Here is a 19,657-nt window from a genome sequence, read left to right as displayed (position 1 = left end):
ATTTAAAGTACAAAGCAAACACAAAGAATTCAGTCTCAGAATCCACCAGTAAGTGAATAAAAACCATGTATATTTAAGCATGGAAGATGTAATGCTTATTGGGGTTATTCAATTGTTAACGATAAAAAATCTTAGCGTTAATACGGAAATTCCGCGAGTAAACTACCGTATTAACGCTTTTCGCGCGCAATATTACTGTATAAACGGTAATATTTTTTGAGCGCTCGTTTTTTTCGTCAACGCTAACAATTGAATACCCCCCTTAATGTCCGACTATCTGCCGTTACATCACAAAGCTTAAACCTAGAACCGGTCAACTCACCTTCAATTTTCAGTGGTGGGGCTGTTGTGTTCATAGAAAATTTATCACGCCAGCCTTTAATCTTTGTGTAATCTGTCGTCTTCCCAGTTCTGGAGACAAATGGGAATCCTGACGCTAAAAAATAAAGGATGGAGAGAAAACTACAGATAATAAAACATTACCTGCATATTTTAAATTGGCAAAATAAAATAAAAAAGACATTTTTAAGATATTTTAATGGTCACCAACACCGAGCACCATATTACACTATAAAAATAATATTTAATTGTTATAATTAAATTCAACACTTACCGTTATTAAGGTATCACTACAACTTTCCAAAAATCTCACTTGTGTACTACCCCATTTTCCATAATGTATTCTTCTGAAAAGACATTATGTGACTATTACTCACCTTGTGCACATAGGCCATAATTGTCCCATCTGGTATTATCAGTAAAACGAGGTAATGGAAGCTCAACTCCTAGATACCTTAGATCAATGCTCATTGTAAGATCTACAATGTTCAGTTTTAATCCCACTGCATAAAAAAAAAAAAAAAGAATATGGCTTTAACTGAAGCAACAGAGACAAATACATTTCCATACATCAAAAAATAAATAGAATTTAGAAAACATCTTTAAATTTGTCCAATACCTTGTTGTAGGGCTGGATGGATAACCTGCCTGTACCTCATTGTCCTCAATTGAGCTATCAGCTGTCTTTCTAACTCTGCAAATTTCCGCACTTCCGCTGAAAGAGAACCCCAGGTCACAAATGTTATGTAATGCATTACTTTCTTACCACAATAATTTTCTATTTGGAGGGTAAGGTGATGTCACATAACCACCTGGATTGAGCTGCCACAAGAGGGGACAGTGCACTAAACAGAAAAAACATACATAACCCCCTTCACGGTCAGACAGGATCAATTAATAAACATCAATGAGTGGAAGAAGAAGAAAAAATAGCTTTCCTGACAATGTGAACTGTTATTAGTGGTCTCTAAAAGTTCATTAACAAATTTTAAGCCACAAAGTTGGGAGCATTGTCTAGATCAAAGATGTCCAGAATATGGATTAAGAATCTCATTCTATTGTACAAAGCCTGGAACATGGTCTGGTAAACAGATAACCCATTTTTAAGGCTGCTATTTGCCAAAGAGTACAAATGTAAAAGGGGAAAAAACAGAAAACAAAGTCAGTCCAAAACCATCCACTCCTAAACAAAGCTAGGACAAAATGTTCATTAGGCAGAAAAAGGGTTTGCTATTTGTGCTAAAGTAGGGTCCTTTTCTAGAAATGCATTGAGCACGAGGATCAGCAGATATTGACTAAATTGGGAATAAACTTGCAACATTTAACTGAATTAAAAAAGAACATCAAAATGGAACGATGTGGCACAGTTTGGGCTTATACCCATGGTTCCCATGTAACATCCAAGGTACTTCACTTGCTTAAAACATAACTGGGAAATGTGGATTTCTAAGATCTCATCAATGCTACATTCCAGCATTTTATGTGTGTTGTACCTTCATAGGTGTTCGGATGTGAACCGGTGGGAGTGATTGTCATAGGAATCAATGATCCCCAAAAAAGCAGCATTTTCTGTTTTTAAACAGTTTGCCTCTTCCCACTGCCAGCTCTCAGATGTAAGCCGACCTGATCTGCTCCAAAAATAAGATGATTGGGCTATACAAGCAAAAATTGTGAAAAAAGTATTTTATTCATAAATATCAGCCATTGCATCCTCTGTGAAAAAAAGCCACAAATACCCCTTCACCTAAGGGGGGTCTATAAAAGCATTAACTAGGCTGGACATAGAAATCAGTCTATAAAAATGAGCACAATTAGCCAAGAGGGATCATCAACAACATTTGCTTTATTAAAAGGACAGTTGTCGAGTCTCTGCCCTGGTGGTGTCTCTTGACGCAGAAAAGGCTTTCGACAGAGTGTCATGGCCGTTCATAAGAGCTACTCTCAAGAAAATGGGATTCAGAGGACAATTCATGAATGTATTAGCCTCCCTATACCATAACCCCTCAGCAGCAGTGTGGGCTAATAGCGCCGCATCACAACCGTTTCAAATAGCGAACGGTGCTCGCCAGGGCTGCCCACTTTCCCCTTTGCTGCTTGCCCTAACAATGGAGCCACTAGCATCCCGAGTTCGCAATAACCCAATGATAGCAGGGATTCAGACAGGTGTAAATGACTATAAAATTTCCATGTACGCGGACGATATTTTGCTGACAATCACCAATCCTCTCTCTTCTCTCTTTGCAGGAGGAATTAGACAAATACGGAGAAATCTCTAATTTTAAAATTAATATGGATAAATCTGAAATCCTCCCCCTTAATATATCTCCTCATCTATTAGACTCCCTCAAACGTCAATCCACCTTTAGATGGCAATCGGATAAGCTTGAATATTTGGGGATCTATTTAACGAGCCAATATAGTCAGCTTTATGCGGCTAACTTCCCCCGGCTCTTGAATGCACTTAAGAGATCTCGAGAAACTTGTACATCTCGTGGCTAGGCCGCATAGAGGCGGTAAAAATGAATTTACTACCACAAATCCTATATCTATTTCAGGCATTACCTACATGGGTCCCTTCGCTTGCGCTAAAGACTTTACAGAAGCAGGTCTCTCGATTTATCTGGCGGGAAAACAACCTCGCGTGCAAGCCCGCACTCTTCATCATCGAACTTCGGAGGGGGGAGTGGGTCTCCCAAATATTTCTAAGTACTATATCGCTGCACACCTAACTCAACTAGTCCTGTTTCATTCTCCCCTTGGTACGAGGCTATGGGTTGACATAGAAGCTAACCTTATGCATGTTCTTTCGCCCTACACCCTTTTATGGATATCGATCAAACACCGACCGCCTCTCTCCTCACTTCCACCTACTACCCGTTTTTCACTCCAGATTTGGGACTACTGTACCCGAACATTCCATTTACTAGCGCATCGCAAAGTTATGTTTCCATTATGGAATAACCCAGCTTTCCCCCCTGGACAACAACAATCCTTTTATCAGCTCTGGTCTTCATGTGGATTCAGGTTCTTGAGAGACATAGCCCCCTTAGGTATTTTTCCTGAGTTTGCAGACCGCCAACGTCGACATGGCATCCCACATAACCGTTTATACCAATACCTACAACTAAGACACTTATATAATTCAATCCCAACACTTAAAACCATTTACTATCTTACACCTTTAGAATCCTTCAGCAAAAGTAAATCCCTCCCTACTGGATTAATCTCAACATTTTACACCATCCTGGTGGCATTTCGTCAACCCGACAAAGATCGGTATGAGCTTAAGTGGGAGGAAGACCTTGGAGAGGTATTAGAAGTGGAGGAGTGGGTTAGGATCAGAGCACGTGTTGCCAAGAGCTCTATATGTGTGAAGACTAAGGAGAATGCTTATAAATTACTTTATAGATGGTATTTGGTCCCTACTCGCCTAAAAGCCATTTATCCCGATTCCTCTAACTTATGTTGGAGGAACTGCGGGCAAGAGGGCTCCTTCCATCACATATGGTGGTCATGCCCTAAGATGGTGGGATTCTGGCAAAAAATCCATAACTTAGTACACAGAGTAACCACGCTACAACTTCCCCTCTGTCCTTCCTACACACTCCTACATAGAATTGACCCCGACATTGGTAAACAAACAGCAGCGCTTGTGGGCCACATTCTGAACGCCGCTAAAACTGCAGTAGCGTATATGATACAGTCGGGCATGAAAGGTTCATGTATACCAGCAGGAATTTGGTGGATAAGTATGAAAGAATATGGTATAGATGGAGGATATCCCCGTATGTCACGGAGGGATTGAGAGAAGTGAAACTCTCCTGATTGAAGCTTGGGGCAGACATCCAGCCGCCTATTATGTTATTAAGATCAACGATTGTATCTTGTATTGCCAAAGCTGTACCATTATTTCACTATATCTTGGAAAAATTTATATATCTCTACTTGGAAATGCGAATGTCAATGTTTTTTTGCTTTTTCTAACTGCATGGTGTACATATACTTGACAATACTTGTATCACTGTATGGGGTATAGTTGGGGGGGATAATTTACTGTGTTGGGTTTTTCTTTTTTGTTGTCTAAAGGAAAAAATGCAATAAAATTTTACCCGATTTAAAAAAAAACTGCAGTAGCAGCAAACTGGAAAAAAACAGAACCCCCCCACTCTAGCTGAAATCATAAACAGAATATGGCAGACTTATCGTTGTGAACACATCACAAGTAAAATAAATGATAAACCCATTAAGTTTCAAAATACCTGGCAACCTTGGCTAGCCGCCTACGGAGCAGATCAACCAGGAACCGATCAAAATCAGAGTTTAGGTTAAATGAAAAGTAAGATATTGTGACCCCGATTGCAAATGGTTTACTGAACACTTTGATGACATCAGGATGCCGGGCTGAGTTTCCTTCCCCCTCTCCCCTCCCCCCTTTTCTTTTCATTCTATCTATGTCTTTTTCTTTTTACCTTTAATTCAGTGGATATGTACCATATAACAATGTTCTTGAGAGCTTACTTTTATTAACAAATTGTTTGATTTACAGTCTAACCTGAAATTGTAAAACTTTCAATAAAATATACTTTAAAAAAAGAAAAGAAATTCTGCACAATATGTTCGTTATGTGTCTTTTTAAAAGCACATCTTATGTCATCTAAAAAATATTCAAGATTTAAAATTATTGTACTGCATAAATAGTTACCAGGATGCACTGACATGCTTATGTAAGTTTACAATTGTTATGACCAATGTATTTGCAGTGTGCTCACTGAATGTATGTGTTTTTTTTCTAATTAAAAAGGTTGGGATGACATAAAACGTTCCAACATGTTCTCCTTTTTAAAAAAAAAAAAAAAAAAAAAAAAAAAAAGAACAGTTGTACTACCTCTCCCTCCACTGGAGTCTGTCTGAGCTGAAAAACTGAATGTTCCAATAGTCTTTGGCTTCTCCCCTGTATGAACATCCAACGCTTCCTATAAAAAAGAAAAACATTCATCAAAGGGTTACAAACAAGTCCACCTCTACTCTTAAAGTGCACAAAATATCATATATAAATAAATAAAATGAATCCAACTGACCATGGGAGGGATGCACAGACTGCTCGAGCGACATCTTGAGGATTATGAAACAATGGTGTGGGTGCAGCCCTCATAGAATTTATAAGAATTGATATACGAGATCACATACCAAGATTGTGATCGTTAAAAACATCTACATGAGGCCTTTTTTGCGTTGGCATACCTGGGTGGTGATGCAAGCATATATAGACTTTGTGGACATTGTATATTTATCTTAAGTCAAATCCCAAAATAGCTGTGTTAAAGCTGCACTACCACCTAGCAAAATATTTGACCAATTTGTCCCTAACTTGAGCTGCTCTTTGCAGCCATTTTTCCTTGTGTGGCTACGATTCTTTTACAAGACGGACAGTAAACTTGTGTAAGGGGTGTGAGCGAGAGGACCAAACATAAATTACAAGCTGCAATCTCATTTTCAACTTGTCTTCTGGCTTATATCCCCCTCTGTTGCAATTTTAAAGAGGTAAAATCCATGTTTATGAATCCGTTTGGGGCACACTGTTTATAGAGGGTGATGCGCTGCATGTAAGGCACTAATAAAATAACTACTTGTCTGGTCTGCTCCTTCCACTCTAAGCCCCCTCTACAAAGACCCATGAAATTTTTAACTAACAAGCAAAGGATAAGACTTACCGTATTTACCCATGTATAAGACGCACCTTACCTTTGGCCCCGAAATTTGGAAAAAAAATATTACGGTAGCTGTCAAAAAAGGCAGGGAGAGTGTAATGGCCGGCTGCTCTGATAGTGATCAGAGCAGCAGGGCAGCACACTCTCCCTGCAATCGCTGCCACTGTGCCTTTGTCCCCCTCCTCCTGGATCCCCTCTGACACTCTCTGCCTGTCCTTGCCTGCTGGATCCCCGCTGACACTCTGCCTTCTGCATCCCCGCTGCCTGTCCCCCGCCTGCTGGATCGCGCTGACACTCTGCCTTCTGCATCCCCACTGCCTTTCCCCGCCTGCTGGATCGCGCTGACACGCTGCCTGTCCCCATCCTACTGGATCACCCCCCTCCGATGCCCCTGTAACGCTACCCCTGTATAAGACGCACCCAGGTTTTGGACCCAAAATTTTTGGGAAAAAGGTGCGTCTTATACATGGGGAAATACGGTAATTAACACGCAATAACCAGAGTAAAAATCGGAACATAAAAAGGGAAGTGAGCGTAGTGTTCCCCAAATGGATACAGAGAAATTAATTCTTACAGGGAGTACAAAATGTCTATTCTTTTCTCATTCATTTCATTTGGGGTACACCGCTTACCATGGGTACATTCCAAAGCTGCCCCTAGAGGTGGGTACGCTCAGATCAGAACTGGCGTCTTTAGAAATACAGATGTTCAACCTGTAGAAACTGGTGAAGGTGTGGATGGATAAACAGGTTGCTGCCCGACACAACTGTTCAACTGAGGCTCCATGCAGCGCCACCCAGGAGGCGCTTACCAAACTGGTAGAGTGTGCTGTAATTGTGACCGGATGGGCTTATTTCGCCACCCGGTCTGTTGGGGTAAGAAGGATGACGGGAAGTTCTTCCTGTAGTTTATGTGGGTTTCTCTCACCAGTCAGTAATCAACTGTTACTGACCACTATTACTGGTGTCACCTTGCCACCAGACACTTGCCAATCTGCGAATGCTAACTGCGTAATAGCTGTAGGAGAATCTCGATGCCACAACTAGGCTCCTTTGCATAGCCGAGAAACGCTTACTTCTGGGGTAGCTAGTATAGCTGCTGCAGCGCCACTTTGCTGTGGGGTGGTTGGTACCTCCTGACCACTTGCTATGGATCAGGACTGGTGGGTAGCAGGCAGAGCATGGATACAGAGACTGTGGGTTCAACACAGAACAGCCGAGGAACAGATTAAAATGTAAGCTCTTATCTGTTGGTCACAGGATACAGCAGGCAATAGGAGTCAGGCAAAATCTTCAAGCAGTGATGTGTATTTGCTCAAGGTGTCCTTACAAGGACCATTAGACACTAGTTGGAGGTACTAATGACCATCCAGAAATACAGATAGTATAATACAGTTAAAATGAAAAATACAGCTCTAATTTACTGTTTTTAACACATGTTGGCACGAGGGAACCCAGTCCCCTTGCTAACTGGCACCACAAAGTCTGAGATATTACATTAGATATTTAGCATCAGGATGTAATATATTCTCTAATTTTGGATTTAACAAAATTCACATCAATCTGTGATTTCTTAAATTACTTGTTGGTTGCATTATTCATGTAGTTTATCTACCTTTTTTAACAAGACAGGATAAAAAGTAATGACCCCCATCTGTGTATTCGGGCTAAGTGTTGATCAATCACAGCTTAAAAAGGCTTAATTAGCATGGGATTTCCTTTATTCAGACAGATGTAGAAACAAATTTCCTCCAACATGACATCAGTATATTTCCAATACAAAACTTAGTGGTGCAGTGTTTATCATTGCAAATGTACTAAGTGAAATAAATTTATATAATAAGTTATTTCTAAGTGACCCAGCCACAGTAATATCGTCAGGAACTGGGGTCATCCCTCCAAGATATAAGCCTGATGGATGGTAGCCTTGTTCCACCTCACAACTGTTTATTTCACTGCCGACCATCCTCTCCTGTGCGTACAAAAAGGACAAGGAGGATATCTATTCTACACAAGAAGGCGGATCGGTTCACATACATCCTCAAAGCCCTAGCCACATCCAACAGGAGAAGAGAGTATTCCCTTCCAGAAGCAAAATTCTGACATTAAGCAGGAATAACAATATCTTGTTTGAGATTAAATGTTGACACCACCTTGGACTGGAAAGAAGGCCTGGTGTGCAGAACAGCTCTGTCATTGTGAAAGACCAGAAATGGTGATCTGCAAGACAGGGCAACCAAGTCAGACACTCGTCTCTCAGAAGTGATAGCAAGCATAAAAGACACCTTTCAGGTAAGGAATTTAAAATCAACAGGTTTCAGAGGTTCAAGAACCGGCTTCTGTGGCACTGAAACAACTAAGTTCAGATCCCATCATGCTATTGGTGGATCAAAGAGCGATTGCACATGAAGAACCCCCAGAAGAAAAGGTCTGGACATCAGGTACTGTAGCCAGTTTTCTCTGGACAAATATAGATAATGCAGATACCGGAGAGTTATTCTCAACCCCCTGTCCAGGCCACCCTGTAAGAAGAGGTGAGCCAATCTAAAAGAAGAAAAAGTGGAAAGACAAAGATATATCAAATTTCAGAAAGGCCCTTTTCATTTTTACAAAGAATCACTGCCTCAACCACCATGCCGTCACAGCCAACCCTGCTAAATCCTGATGGAAAAATTGGCCTGGTTTAGAAGAACTTCTTTGAGAGTTAGTCTACATGGTGATTTTGCCGTCATGCTCAGAAAACCAGTATACCATGACCTTCTCAGTCAGCGAGATGCCACCAGAATTTCTGGCACGCTCTCCCTCTTGGCCTTCTTCAGTACCCGAGGTAGAACGGGAATCGAAGGGAAGAGAGATACTAGCTGGTACCGTCAAGAAATAGTCATGGCATCCAACAAGAATGCTTGCAGATCCCTGGTTCTTGAACAATACAGAGAGCTACTTTGTGGTTCGGCCGAGAGGCCATCATGTCTACCTACGACTGACCACACCTCTCCACAATTTGGTCGAACACATCTGGATTGAGGGACCATTCCCAGGGATGAATGGCATGCTGACTCAAGAAAATGGTCTTCCAATTGTCTACCACTGGAATAAAGGCAGCAGAGATTGCTGGAACATGATGTTCTGTTCAGCGCATGATCTTGGCCGCCTCCTTCATAGCAAAGGACTTCTGGCCCCCCCTTGGCGATTTACATACACCACAGCAGTGGCGTTGTCCGACTGCATTCGGATGGGTCTAATCCCATACAGAGAAGGATCGCCACTTTGTCCTCAGCTACCACAAAAGGGACTGACTGGCCTTTGGCGACAGTTTGAAAAACTGTGCTGTCAAATAAGGATTTCACCTCAACCACACAGTCAGTATCTCATTTTGGAATGTACGGGAGTGGAAGCAAGCAAACTCCACAGATTCGAAGCAAGATACCAGCTTCATGCAATGAAGAATGGAAACTTACCTGAGAGACAAGGCCTTCACTTGTTTTGGAGTAGCTGGAAACTTCTCCGCTGGCAATAACACTGACACCTGGGGGTAAATGTATGAATCTCCGGATTCTTCATCTCCGGCGTGTTCAGCCTCTTCAGCGCTTAAATTTAAAGCGGCGCTGCATTGTACAGGGAAGTTTCCCTTTACAATGCAGCGCCGCTTTAAATTTAAGCGCTGAAGAGGCTGAACACGCCGGAGATGAAGAATCCGGAGATTCATACATTTACCCCCTGGTGTCGAAAAGGAGACAAAGAAAAATCATGCACCGAGCTGGGACAAGACTGGGCTTTTGAAGGTTTAAAGACCCAGCCCTGTAATTCCTGTGTTTCTACAGTCAAGTGCAAATGAATTTGGAGAAGAGGGGCAGAGTTTGCATTTATCAAAAGGTAGTCCAAGTATGGTATGAATGTCAATCCTTTGGTCCTTAAGACAGCTGCCATGACCACCATAACATGCGTAAAATAGGATTTTTATACTTACATAAAATCCGTTTCTCCTAGTCCATTGGGGAACATTAGCAATATTGGGGCATAGTGTAGGGGAATAGGCATTTTGGGCACTTTAATAAGGCTTGACACTTGACCGTAGCTCCTACCCCTCTATTGAAATCCCTCAGTTTATATTTAACCAAGCTTTACAGAAAAGGTTACAATATAAAAGAGAAACAGAGAAAGAGGAAAACAACATCCTCTTGAACAAAAAACACAACATGTCGCACTAAAGGGGAAACCAGAGCGTCAAGGTTGGGCTCCCAGTGTCCCCAATGGACAAAAATAAATGGATTTTACCTAACTAAAAATCCTATTTGCTCCCGCATCCACTGGGGGACATTGGGAACATTAGGAAAGTCCTAAAGCCATCATCAGGGATGGGAACGTTCAGAAGAAGTGGTGCAAAACACCTTTCTCCCAAAGCTGGCATCTACTGATGCAAACACATGAAACGTGTAGAACCAGGTAAAAGTGTAAAAAGAGGACCAAGTGGCCGCCCTACACAGCTACTCAGTAACCATGCTGTGCAGACCAAGAAGCACTCATCGACCCTGTGGAGCGAGCCCAAAGATATCTGGAAAAGCCTGCCCAGCCCCACAATAAGTCTGACGAAATACAGCGATATCCCATAGAGTAAAAGTCACCTCAAAGGCTGGCCAGCCTCTCTTGAGCGCACAACATGGTTCCACATAAAGCTCGGACCACATCCAGAGAATGAAGAGAGACATTGTCTTCCGAAGACCAACATTTGGTTAGGGCAGGAATGAAAATGTCCTGATTTGTGGGAAACCGAGAACACATTAAGGAAGGAACGAGGGTTTGGTACGAAGAACAGACCTATCCTCAAGAAGAGAGTTGTAGGACAAGGCTGCAAGTACCAAAACTCTTATAGCCGAAGAAATGGCTAAAAGGAAAACAGTCTTCCATGTCAAAAACTTCAAACCCATTGTGTCCAAGGGTTCAAAATAAAATTAAATAAAAGTAAACAAAGTATGCAAGGGGCTGCCCAGCAGTCCCAATGCGTCCTACACGCTTAAGGCACTGAACTAAATGAAGGCCTATCAGGAGAGGGGGAGCAGCTAGGATTAAATGTCAAACTTTCTTAAAGTGCCCACATGGCTATCGTCCTACACTGTACCGCAATGTTCTTGGTGTCCCTCAATGAATATGGAAGAAATACCCTTGGTGTTGTAGACAAACCAAAGGGTAGTTCCCTGAATTGATAAAGGGATGTTTCCACCACAAACCTGAGAAGGCTGTGGTGGACTTACCACATTTGGATGTGGAGATACCCATCATTTATGTCCATAGAAGCAAGAAATTCGTCCCATTCCATTGCAGTGAACACCGAACGAACACACCCATCCTGCATTTGTCCACCTTCAAGTGTAAGTTTAGGGATTTCAGGTTTAGGGTGGGCCAGAGACAAGTTCGGTTTCTGCACAAGAAACAGATTTGTGTAGTAACCCCCAACCAAAAAAAACTTTTCAGCGCAGAGTATGATTATAGGGCAAGGCTAGCAGTTGCTGAGGATCTGCCTTCCCCAATTACAAAATCTAAATAATAAAAAAAATGGTGCAACTGCGCTCTCTGCTCTATAACAAAATTGTGTAGAGATTTGTGAATATTGATATCAATTTTATTATACAATGTATAAAACATTCAATAAAACCTAATCAATTGCCATATGAGCTCATATAGTCTAAAAAACTATTTATCCAAATTATATAAATGACACAAACACATTTGCAATGGTACATCAGAGCAAAGAAACCTCTAATATTCACCACTTCAATACTTCTATTTAGTCAGTGACCAGCTGACTCAAAGCTTGGGGGAACTCTGTGTTTTTAAGTTCAATCCTTAATTGTTTCCAAATGTTGAATATTGATCCACGGAAAAATTTTCTTCTACAAAATTATGATTCCGTAGAATTCTCACAAGGGGACTAAAGACTGAATGGCTTCCCTCAGTCACTCTTTTTGCATTGTCTACTGCGAACAGTACTGATGAAAAACCATCTGGGCAGAGGACTTCAGGAAATCTATGATGAAGCCCCAATCTATGACCGCTCGCCCAGGCATCTGAAGTGGTATTTCACCACCGAACCTGGAAGAGAAGTAGACCGACTCCCAAGACAGTTGCTTCTGAATAGGCAGATTGCCCGTCATCATTCCGATGGATTGGAAATCAGACCTCTAAGTTTATCAAAGAAACAAAAAAGGACCAAAACCTGGGACTCCCTAGTTTTGGGAGCATTCACATGCAGAATGAGAATTCTTTCCTCCCGTAGCCTGGCTAATGATTTTATCAAATTCAGGACCAAACAAGACCTGTAAATGGTAGGATCTCAAGAGTGTTCTTAGACTCCATGTCTGTGTCCCAAGCCATAAACCAAAGTATGAATATAGTAAAATAAATACATAAATAAATCAGTGAGTGAATGCATGAAATGAGTGAATGAAAATATGAACCTGGCACACTGCTGTCTATGGAGAAGTGCCTTTCTCGTGAGGCACTTAGAACAAAATGAGTCCCAGCAAGATAGGGGATAAGGAGTTTGGACAGTCAGATTTCTTTAAGTGCCCAACCCCATGAGCTTCTATACCTGATGGCTCCAGTGCCCCCTCACCCCTATATTGGATGAAAGATAGATACATAACTAAAAGGTCAAATATCATGCTCTTTCAAGGTATGCGGATTTGTATTAATAAACCTATATGTTAATGCTATTTTAAACGGTTATATACAAAGCAAATGGTGTTTTAGTAGAGAACCTGATCTGCACTCATTAGGGAGAGGCAGAATAAAGATTGTTAAGAATAAAATAGTTACTATGTAGATTAAAAAATATTTTTCCTGGTAGCAAAAAATCTGTATGCCAGTTATAATACAAAATACCTTAAATGTAAATTAAATGCTTACATAGTGCTTAGTAGAAAGTGCAGTCTCTCACTGAACACCACTATTTGCTCATTGTGACTGTAATGAAATTTGATGAATGAGAGTAAAATATTTTTGGGTTTGATAGGAAAAAACAAAACAAATTAGTTGTAGAACAAATATATTGAATGCTTTGCATTTAATTATTCTGTTACACATTGAAATGCAACAACACTTTCAAAGAATACAAAAAGTGGATTTGATCCAAATCTTGATACATATTTTGGTAGTTTTTTGTTAAACTCGGCCCATATAAAAAAATAGATATAATGGATTTCAAAAATCTGAAAAAGCATGACATGCTTTCACTAGAGCAAAACATGTGAGAAAGAAAAATAACTTTTTATCTGGGGCAATATAGTAAGATATATAACAGGATACCATAGCCAATGGTTGGTTCTCTGCTCTTAGACAAAGGCTACCGTGAACACTAAACTATTTTTTTTACCTTTGAAGAAAAAGCAACAAATAGGACTCCATCCACATCCTCGAGGTCTGGATTGAAATCTGGGCACAATCGTGGAGCTTCTATGGGACTGCCTTTTTTTGTAGGGCGTCCTACCTTAGAAACGTTATGCTTGCGAGGTCTCCCTCTCTTTTTCACTATGGGCGTCTCATTTCCAGGGGTCACTGTTACTGAAGATTTAGGTAGCAGGAAAGGGAGCTTCTTTTTCGGACCACATGAGGTGCTCAATGCAGTCTGCGGGGTGTCACATTTCGCATTAACTTTGGATTTACTTAATCTTTTTCTCTTGTCTGTTTTTGAGATGTCTTCTTCAATACTGGAAATAATGTTTGGGCTTTGAGAAATTTGACAACTCTCTACAGAAAGGGGAGTGTCACGTACCTCCGTGTTTTGTATTTTATTCTCAGACAATATAGGATCTTGCAAATCAGGAAGCTCCATAGAGTTTTTGGCAGTGACACATGGCTCCAGATATACCATAGGCAGACTGCCGCTGCCTAGTTTTAATAATTTTGCTTTGGCAACCCCAGAAGGGCTGTTTAGTGAGTGCTTCCTATCTGCGCGAGGCTTTGCCCTAAACTGTGCAAAGTGTCTCTCTAATATAGGATAGTCATTATCACTGTTTGAGTACTCATCCGTTACATCATTCTCAGATTCTTCTCGCTTAACTTCTACTCCTTCTACAGCTACTGTCTTATTATAATCATAGTTATCCTCGGGTTCCTGTTTGATTTCAACTTTAGGCTGCATAGATGGAGATGCCACACCAGAATGGTCATCAAAACTGTAAGAAATAAGAAGAAAACATGTTACATCCCAGCCAATCACCTTTGTCCATTTCTCTATACTCGCATCAAAAATATTGGCAACTTATGCTTCAAACAAAGCTTTAAGGGATTTAAAAATGTACATATTTTGCATATAGTCTATGTATATTTCAAATGATTTTGGAATTTACTATTTCTGTACATTAATCTATAGAATTTGCAATAATCCCTAAATTTCGCACTGTGCTAATGGTTTGTCAAATGACAATGTGCTGCAAGCAACAGGTAACTATGCAAACACGTAAAATACCTCTATCTCTATCACTAACTCAATGAGTGAACAGAGCAAGAGATATCTCTACTTGAGCATTAACTGCTGCGCAGGGCTCTTGTAGAGGCAGTGCACACCGAGACTTCAAAACAGAGAAACACCTTAACTCAACTCATCTATGAATATAAGAATAAATAACCACTACAGAGAAACATTGAGGTTTTATTTTTCTAAGGTTAATTATTAGCGAACTATCTACCTCTCTGTCAATTCTTATGATACTAAGTAACACGCTTTCCACTTTCTGTAGGATTACAGCAGCTCATTTACGGGCATTGTATTTAGGAAAATGTGCACTGAATTACAGCAACCAATTAGCATTTAAAGTTTACTATTGAAAAGAAATATACAGTCAAGTCCATAAATATTGGGACATTGACACAATTCTCATATTTTGGGCTCTATACACCACCACAATGGATTTGAAATGAAACTAACAAGATGTGCTTTAACTGCAGACTTTCAGCTTTAATTTGAGGTTATTTACATCCAAATCATGTGAACGGTGTAGGAATTACAACGGTTTCTATATGTGCCTCCCACTTTTTAAGAGATCAAAAGTAATGGGACAATCCACTCAAAAGCTATTTCATGGACATGTGTGAGCTATTCCCTCGTTATTTCATCCTCAATTAAGCAGGTTACAGGGCTGGAGTTGATTCTAGGGGTGACATTTGCATTTGGAATCTGTTGCTGGCGACTCTCAATATGAGATCCAAAGAGCTGTCACTATCAGTGAAGCAAGTCATCATTAGGCTGAAAAATCAAAACAAACCCATCAGAGAGATAGCAAAAACATTAGGTGTGGCCAAATCAACTGTTTGGAACATTCTTAAAAAGGAAAGAACGCACTGGAGAGCTCAGCAACACCAAAAGACCTGGAAGAGCACGGAAAACAACTGTGGTGGATGACAGGAATTTTTTCCCTGGTGAAGAAAAACCCCTTCACAACAGTTGGCCAAATCAAGAACACTCTCCAGGAGGTAGGTGTATATGTGTCAAAGTCAACAATCAAGAGAAGACTTCACAAGAGTGATTATAGAGGGTTCACCACAAACCATTTGTGAGCCACAAAAACAGGAAGACCAGATTAGTGTTTGGCAAACAACATATAAAAAAGCCATTACAGTTCTGGAACAACATCCTATGGACAGATGAGAAAAAGATCAACTTGTACCAGAGTGATGGGAAGAGAAGAGTATGGAGAAGGAAAGGAACTGCTCATGATCCAAAACATACCACCTCATCAGTGAAGCATGGTGGTGGTAGTGTCATGGCATGGGCATGTATGTCTGCCAATGGAACTGGTTCCCTTGTATTTATTGATGATGTGACTGCTGGTAAAAGCAGCAGGATGAATTCTGTTTCGAGCAATATTATCTGCTCATATTCAGCCAAATGCTTCAGAACTCATTGGACGGCGCTTCACAGTGCAGATGGACAATGACCCGAGGCATACTGCAAAAGCAACCAAAGAGTTTTTTAAGGCTAACAAGTGGAATGTTATGCAATGGCCAAGTCAATCACCTGACCTGAATCCGATTGAGCATGCATTTCACCTGAAGACAAAACTGAAGGGAAAATGGCCCAAGAACAAGCAGGAACTGAAGACATTTGCAGTAGAGGCGTGGCAGAGCATCACCAGGGATGAAACCCAGCGTCTGGTGAAATCTATGCCTTCCAGACTTCAGGCTGTAATTGACTGCAAAGGATTTGCAACAAAGTATTAAAAAGTGAAAGTTTGATGCAGAATTCTTTAGTTTGTCCCATTACTTTTGGTCCCTTAAAAAGTAGGAGGCACATATAGAAACCGTTGTAATTCCTACACCGTTCACCTGATTTGGTTGTAAATACCCTCAAATTAAAGCTGAAAGTCTGCAGTTAAAGCACATCTTGTTAGTTTCATTTCAAATTCATTGTGGTGGTGTATATCTGCATAGAGAAAAACTCAAAAGTATTCTTCTGGTTATTTTCCTATTTCCTAATACTGTACCTATTTACTATGTTACGAACGGAAGTACCAAACATTGGTATGCATTCAGTATTTGTGTATTGAATCAAGTAAAACAGCAAGTCATCTGAACCTTTTATTCAAGATCTTGAATGGCATGTTACTCTACGGTAAAATTACTATGTTCTTTTACCAATTAAAAAAAATAAACCAAAAGTACAATATTTAATTAAATTTCATTTTACACAACACATTTACAACAGTCACGGACAACATAGAATTTCTTTCACTCTACCTGTCAGGGTTATCTGCCTTTAGTTGTGAATTTTCTTTAAGTCTGGACAGTGGATTCATAAAATTTAGGAAGTCACGCTCAGCATTGAAAGCTTCATTCTCTGTGTCAACGTCTGAATACTCAGACATTCTGAATAATTCTCTCAACTTTTGGATACTTTCGGGATCATCATGTTCTGCTGATTTTTTGCTGCCTGCAGAGTCTTGGTCTGAATTTTTGGGCTTAGATTCTTTAGTGAACCGTCCCATTACAGCACCCTCCCGAAAACCTTTGGCAAAAGGATTGCAATCAATTTTAAGTTGGGTAATCTGAAAATTTTGATATGCTGTGACTGCAATAAATTCTGTCTGCGGGAAAGTGAATGTGTGCACATCAGGTCCATTAAGTTGAATTACTTCAGTGGCCTTCTCAGCAGGTACCACATGTAGCCGTGGCAAGTATCGGTGCATGGAGTGAAGGATGATGTGACCATCTTGGTCCAAAACATTGTTGGTCAACTTTAGTTTATAGAAGGAAACTGGCTGATGCATCCAATACTGTCCTGTAGATGGAGACTCTGGGTGAATAAACACCCTACCCAGAACGTGTGGTTCTGCTTTCCCACCAGGCTCCCACCACTTCCCATTCCACTTATACCGATAGGTGTCCAATGGTGTGATGTCCATAACAAGGATGTATTTCAGATAAGGGTCCAAACCAGATATCCAATAACGACAATAAGGAAACATACGTCTTCCTTGCTTTGTTAAAACCATTTCTGTGCTACAGCGGTAAAATTCATTCCACATGTTATTGTTGTCAAGGGTCACGGTAATTTCCTTAGAAACACAATCAGATGAAAGAAATATATCAGATTTCGATTTGTCAGGTGTGTTTGAGACAAATGGCGCAACAGAGGATACATCCTGGTTTGCTACAAGGATCCCTTCATCTTTCGAGCCATCACCCTGAGACTGGTGCAAAATGACAAAATATGCAGGAGTAGTTGATGGTGGTTTAATCCCGCATTCTTTGCCACCGTTTAGGGTCTGTAATTTCTCCATGATGTTGAGACTTCGAAGCTTAAGTAGTAAGCTATAGCTTGTACTGAAAATTCATCCCTCTAAAACAAATATATAAAAAGAAACATTTAACTAAACCATGAAAAGTGAGCAAGTTCTCTGCAAATAATGATGTGTTACGCAAACCAGTATTTTCTTAAACCTACCTCTAAAACACACACATGCAGTAGATGCTGTCTAAAGAACTGTCAAAGCATAAAAACCAGTGTACATTAAAAACAAAAAAAAACCTCAAATATAACTACATCGAAAAGTACATGTTTATTTTGCTTTATTAGGTCAGAACACTTAATTTGAGGTACTAAAAGTTAAACGACAATATGGTTTACTCTCAATACAAAAAGGATAATTGACCTATTCCCTTGATACACTCATACATTTGATTTTATGAATTAAAAGTTTGCCTTTCTATGGGTGATCTGATGCACTTGTTCAGTATCATGTACAGACCTTGAGCAGAAACCCAGGAATTGTATCAGTATTGTGTTTTGCACCACAACTATGAAATACAATATTTGAAAATTTCCTTTTAAAAGTTGCACTACCATTATTCACTAGTACATCGATTCAGCTTTAAAATAACAAATTATATGGGTTTTTTTACAACATGGAGAAAGAAAAATGATGGAAATAATAAGAGTGTGTCAGCATCCACTTGCCTGTACTGTAGAAGTACTTCAAAATTAAGGCATTATAACATCAAGTTTGTTAATAACCGTGCAGATATTTGCACGTAGACTGTCACTTCAACAAACACGTTTTGTAGCTCGTGGTTAAATAATTTCCTGTTATCTTTGCAATTAGCGAAGTTTCCCATCTGCCACATTGTACAGTGCCCACTTGTGTCCCTTACATAGGCAACTGATGTTCAGCTCTCCCTTGCAGTCCACACCGATCTACCCGCAGATAGAGTTCAGGAATACCTGCGACTGCCGGGGCTATACAGCAAATGCCTTGCGTTCTTCCCCCTTCCTGTGCGACCACTTGACCACTATTAGGCAGCGGCCGCCAACTGGAAGGAAGGGACGGAGGAATCACCTAATCCTGGCGGCAGATACCTTATCTGTACTGTGCATGGGGAGACGCGTGTCTCCACATCTACACTATAGGCTCTCTACTATGCACAGATAGCACAGTCAAATCTTATCCATTGGTGGACCTGTCACTATAGATTCATGATCAATAAAACATAGGACATTACCTAGCTACTTTTATACCGATACATTTTTGACATCCTTGCTTTGAAGGCATTTTTATTAATTTATTTAGCTATGTAAGTGACACTTTAACACAAGGGAATAGAAAGGTACGAAATATTGGGTTTTATATGAAGGAATACTATACCACTTGCTGTTAGAAAAATAATTATTTCAAAAGATTGATGGTTTCACATTACCAATCTTTCTACAATGTATTATAATCATTTAAGCACTAAAATTAAATTAATATTTGTTTAAACATTTTCCTCATAAATTTCAAAAACTGAAAATCATGAAGTAAAGATAAACTCTTTATAAACTGTGCTTAAATTCTATTTAATGTGGCCTCCTCAAACCAAAGACCAGTAATCATCACGTTTAATTGAAGTGCACATCATATGCAATATTATTGCTCAACTAATTTTCAACAACTTTCAATTTACAAAGGGAAATGTTATTCAACCACAAGCTGGGTGGGTCTACAGAAACTCAGAGCTAGTATCCATCGGAGGTCTAGCCCTACTGTATGACCAAAAAGTTCAGAAACATGAACATTTTAAAGACGTACCAAGAGCTTCTCTTGGACAGACGTTTCTGTTGAACCCAAAAAAATAAAATCG

At 40.1% G+C, this 19,657-nt stretch overlaps 1 protein-coding gene across 3 annotated transcripts in view; it reads right to left on the bottom strand.

Annotated features, from left to right (window-relative positions):
- MGA (MAX dimerization protein MGA) overlaps nt 1-19,657 on the bottom strand; it is a 70,767-nt gene that overhangs the window by 42,787 nt on the left and 8,323 nt on the right. For all 3 annotated transcript variants that reach the window (XM_075192867.1, XM_075192865.1, XM_075192866.1), the window contains exons 2-7: nt 16,778-17,879; nt 13,416-14,217; nt 5,225-5,312; nt 959-1,054; nt 717-842; nt 323-436 (exon numbers count right to left, since the gene is read on the bottom strand). In XM_075192867.1, the coding sequence (XP_075048968.1) occupies nt 323-436; nt 717-842; nt 959-1,054; nt 5,225-5,312; nt 13,416-14,217; nt 16,778-17,820 (2,269 nt within the window). In that variant the 5' untranslated portion in view covers nt 17,821-17,879. The remainder of the gene's footprint in view (nt 1-322; nt 437-716; nt 843-958; nt 1,055-5,224; nt 5,313-13,415; nt 14,218-16,777; nt 17,880-19,657) is intronic.

Source organism: Mixophyes fleayi, chromosome 12 (assembly GCF_038048845.1).
Source record: "Mixophyes fleayi isolate aMixFle1 chromosome 12, aMixFle1.hap1, whole genome shotgun sequence".
In the NCBI taxonomy this organism is placed as follows: Eukaryota; Metazoa; Chordata; class Amphibia; order Anura; family Limnodynastidae; genus Mixophyes; species Mixophyes fleayi.
This window is presented reverse-complemented; position numbering and strand designations above follow the sequence as displayed.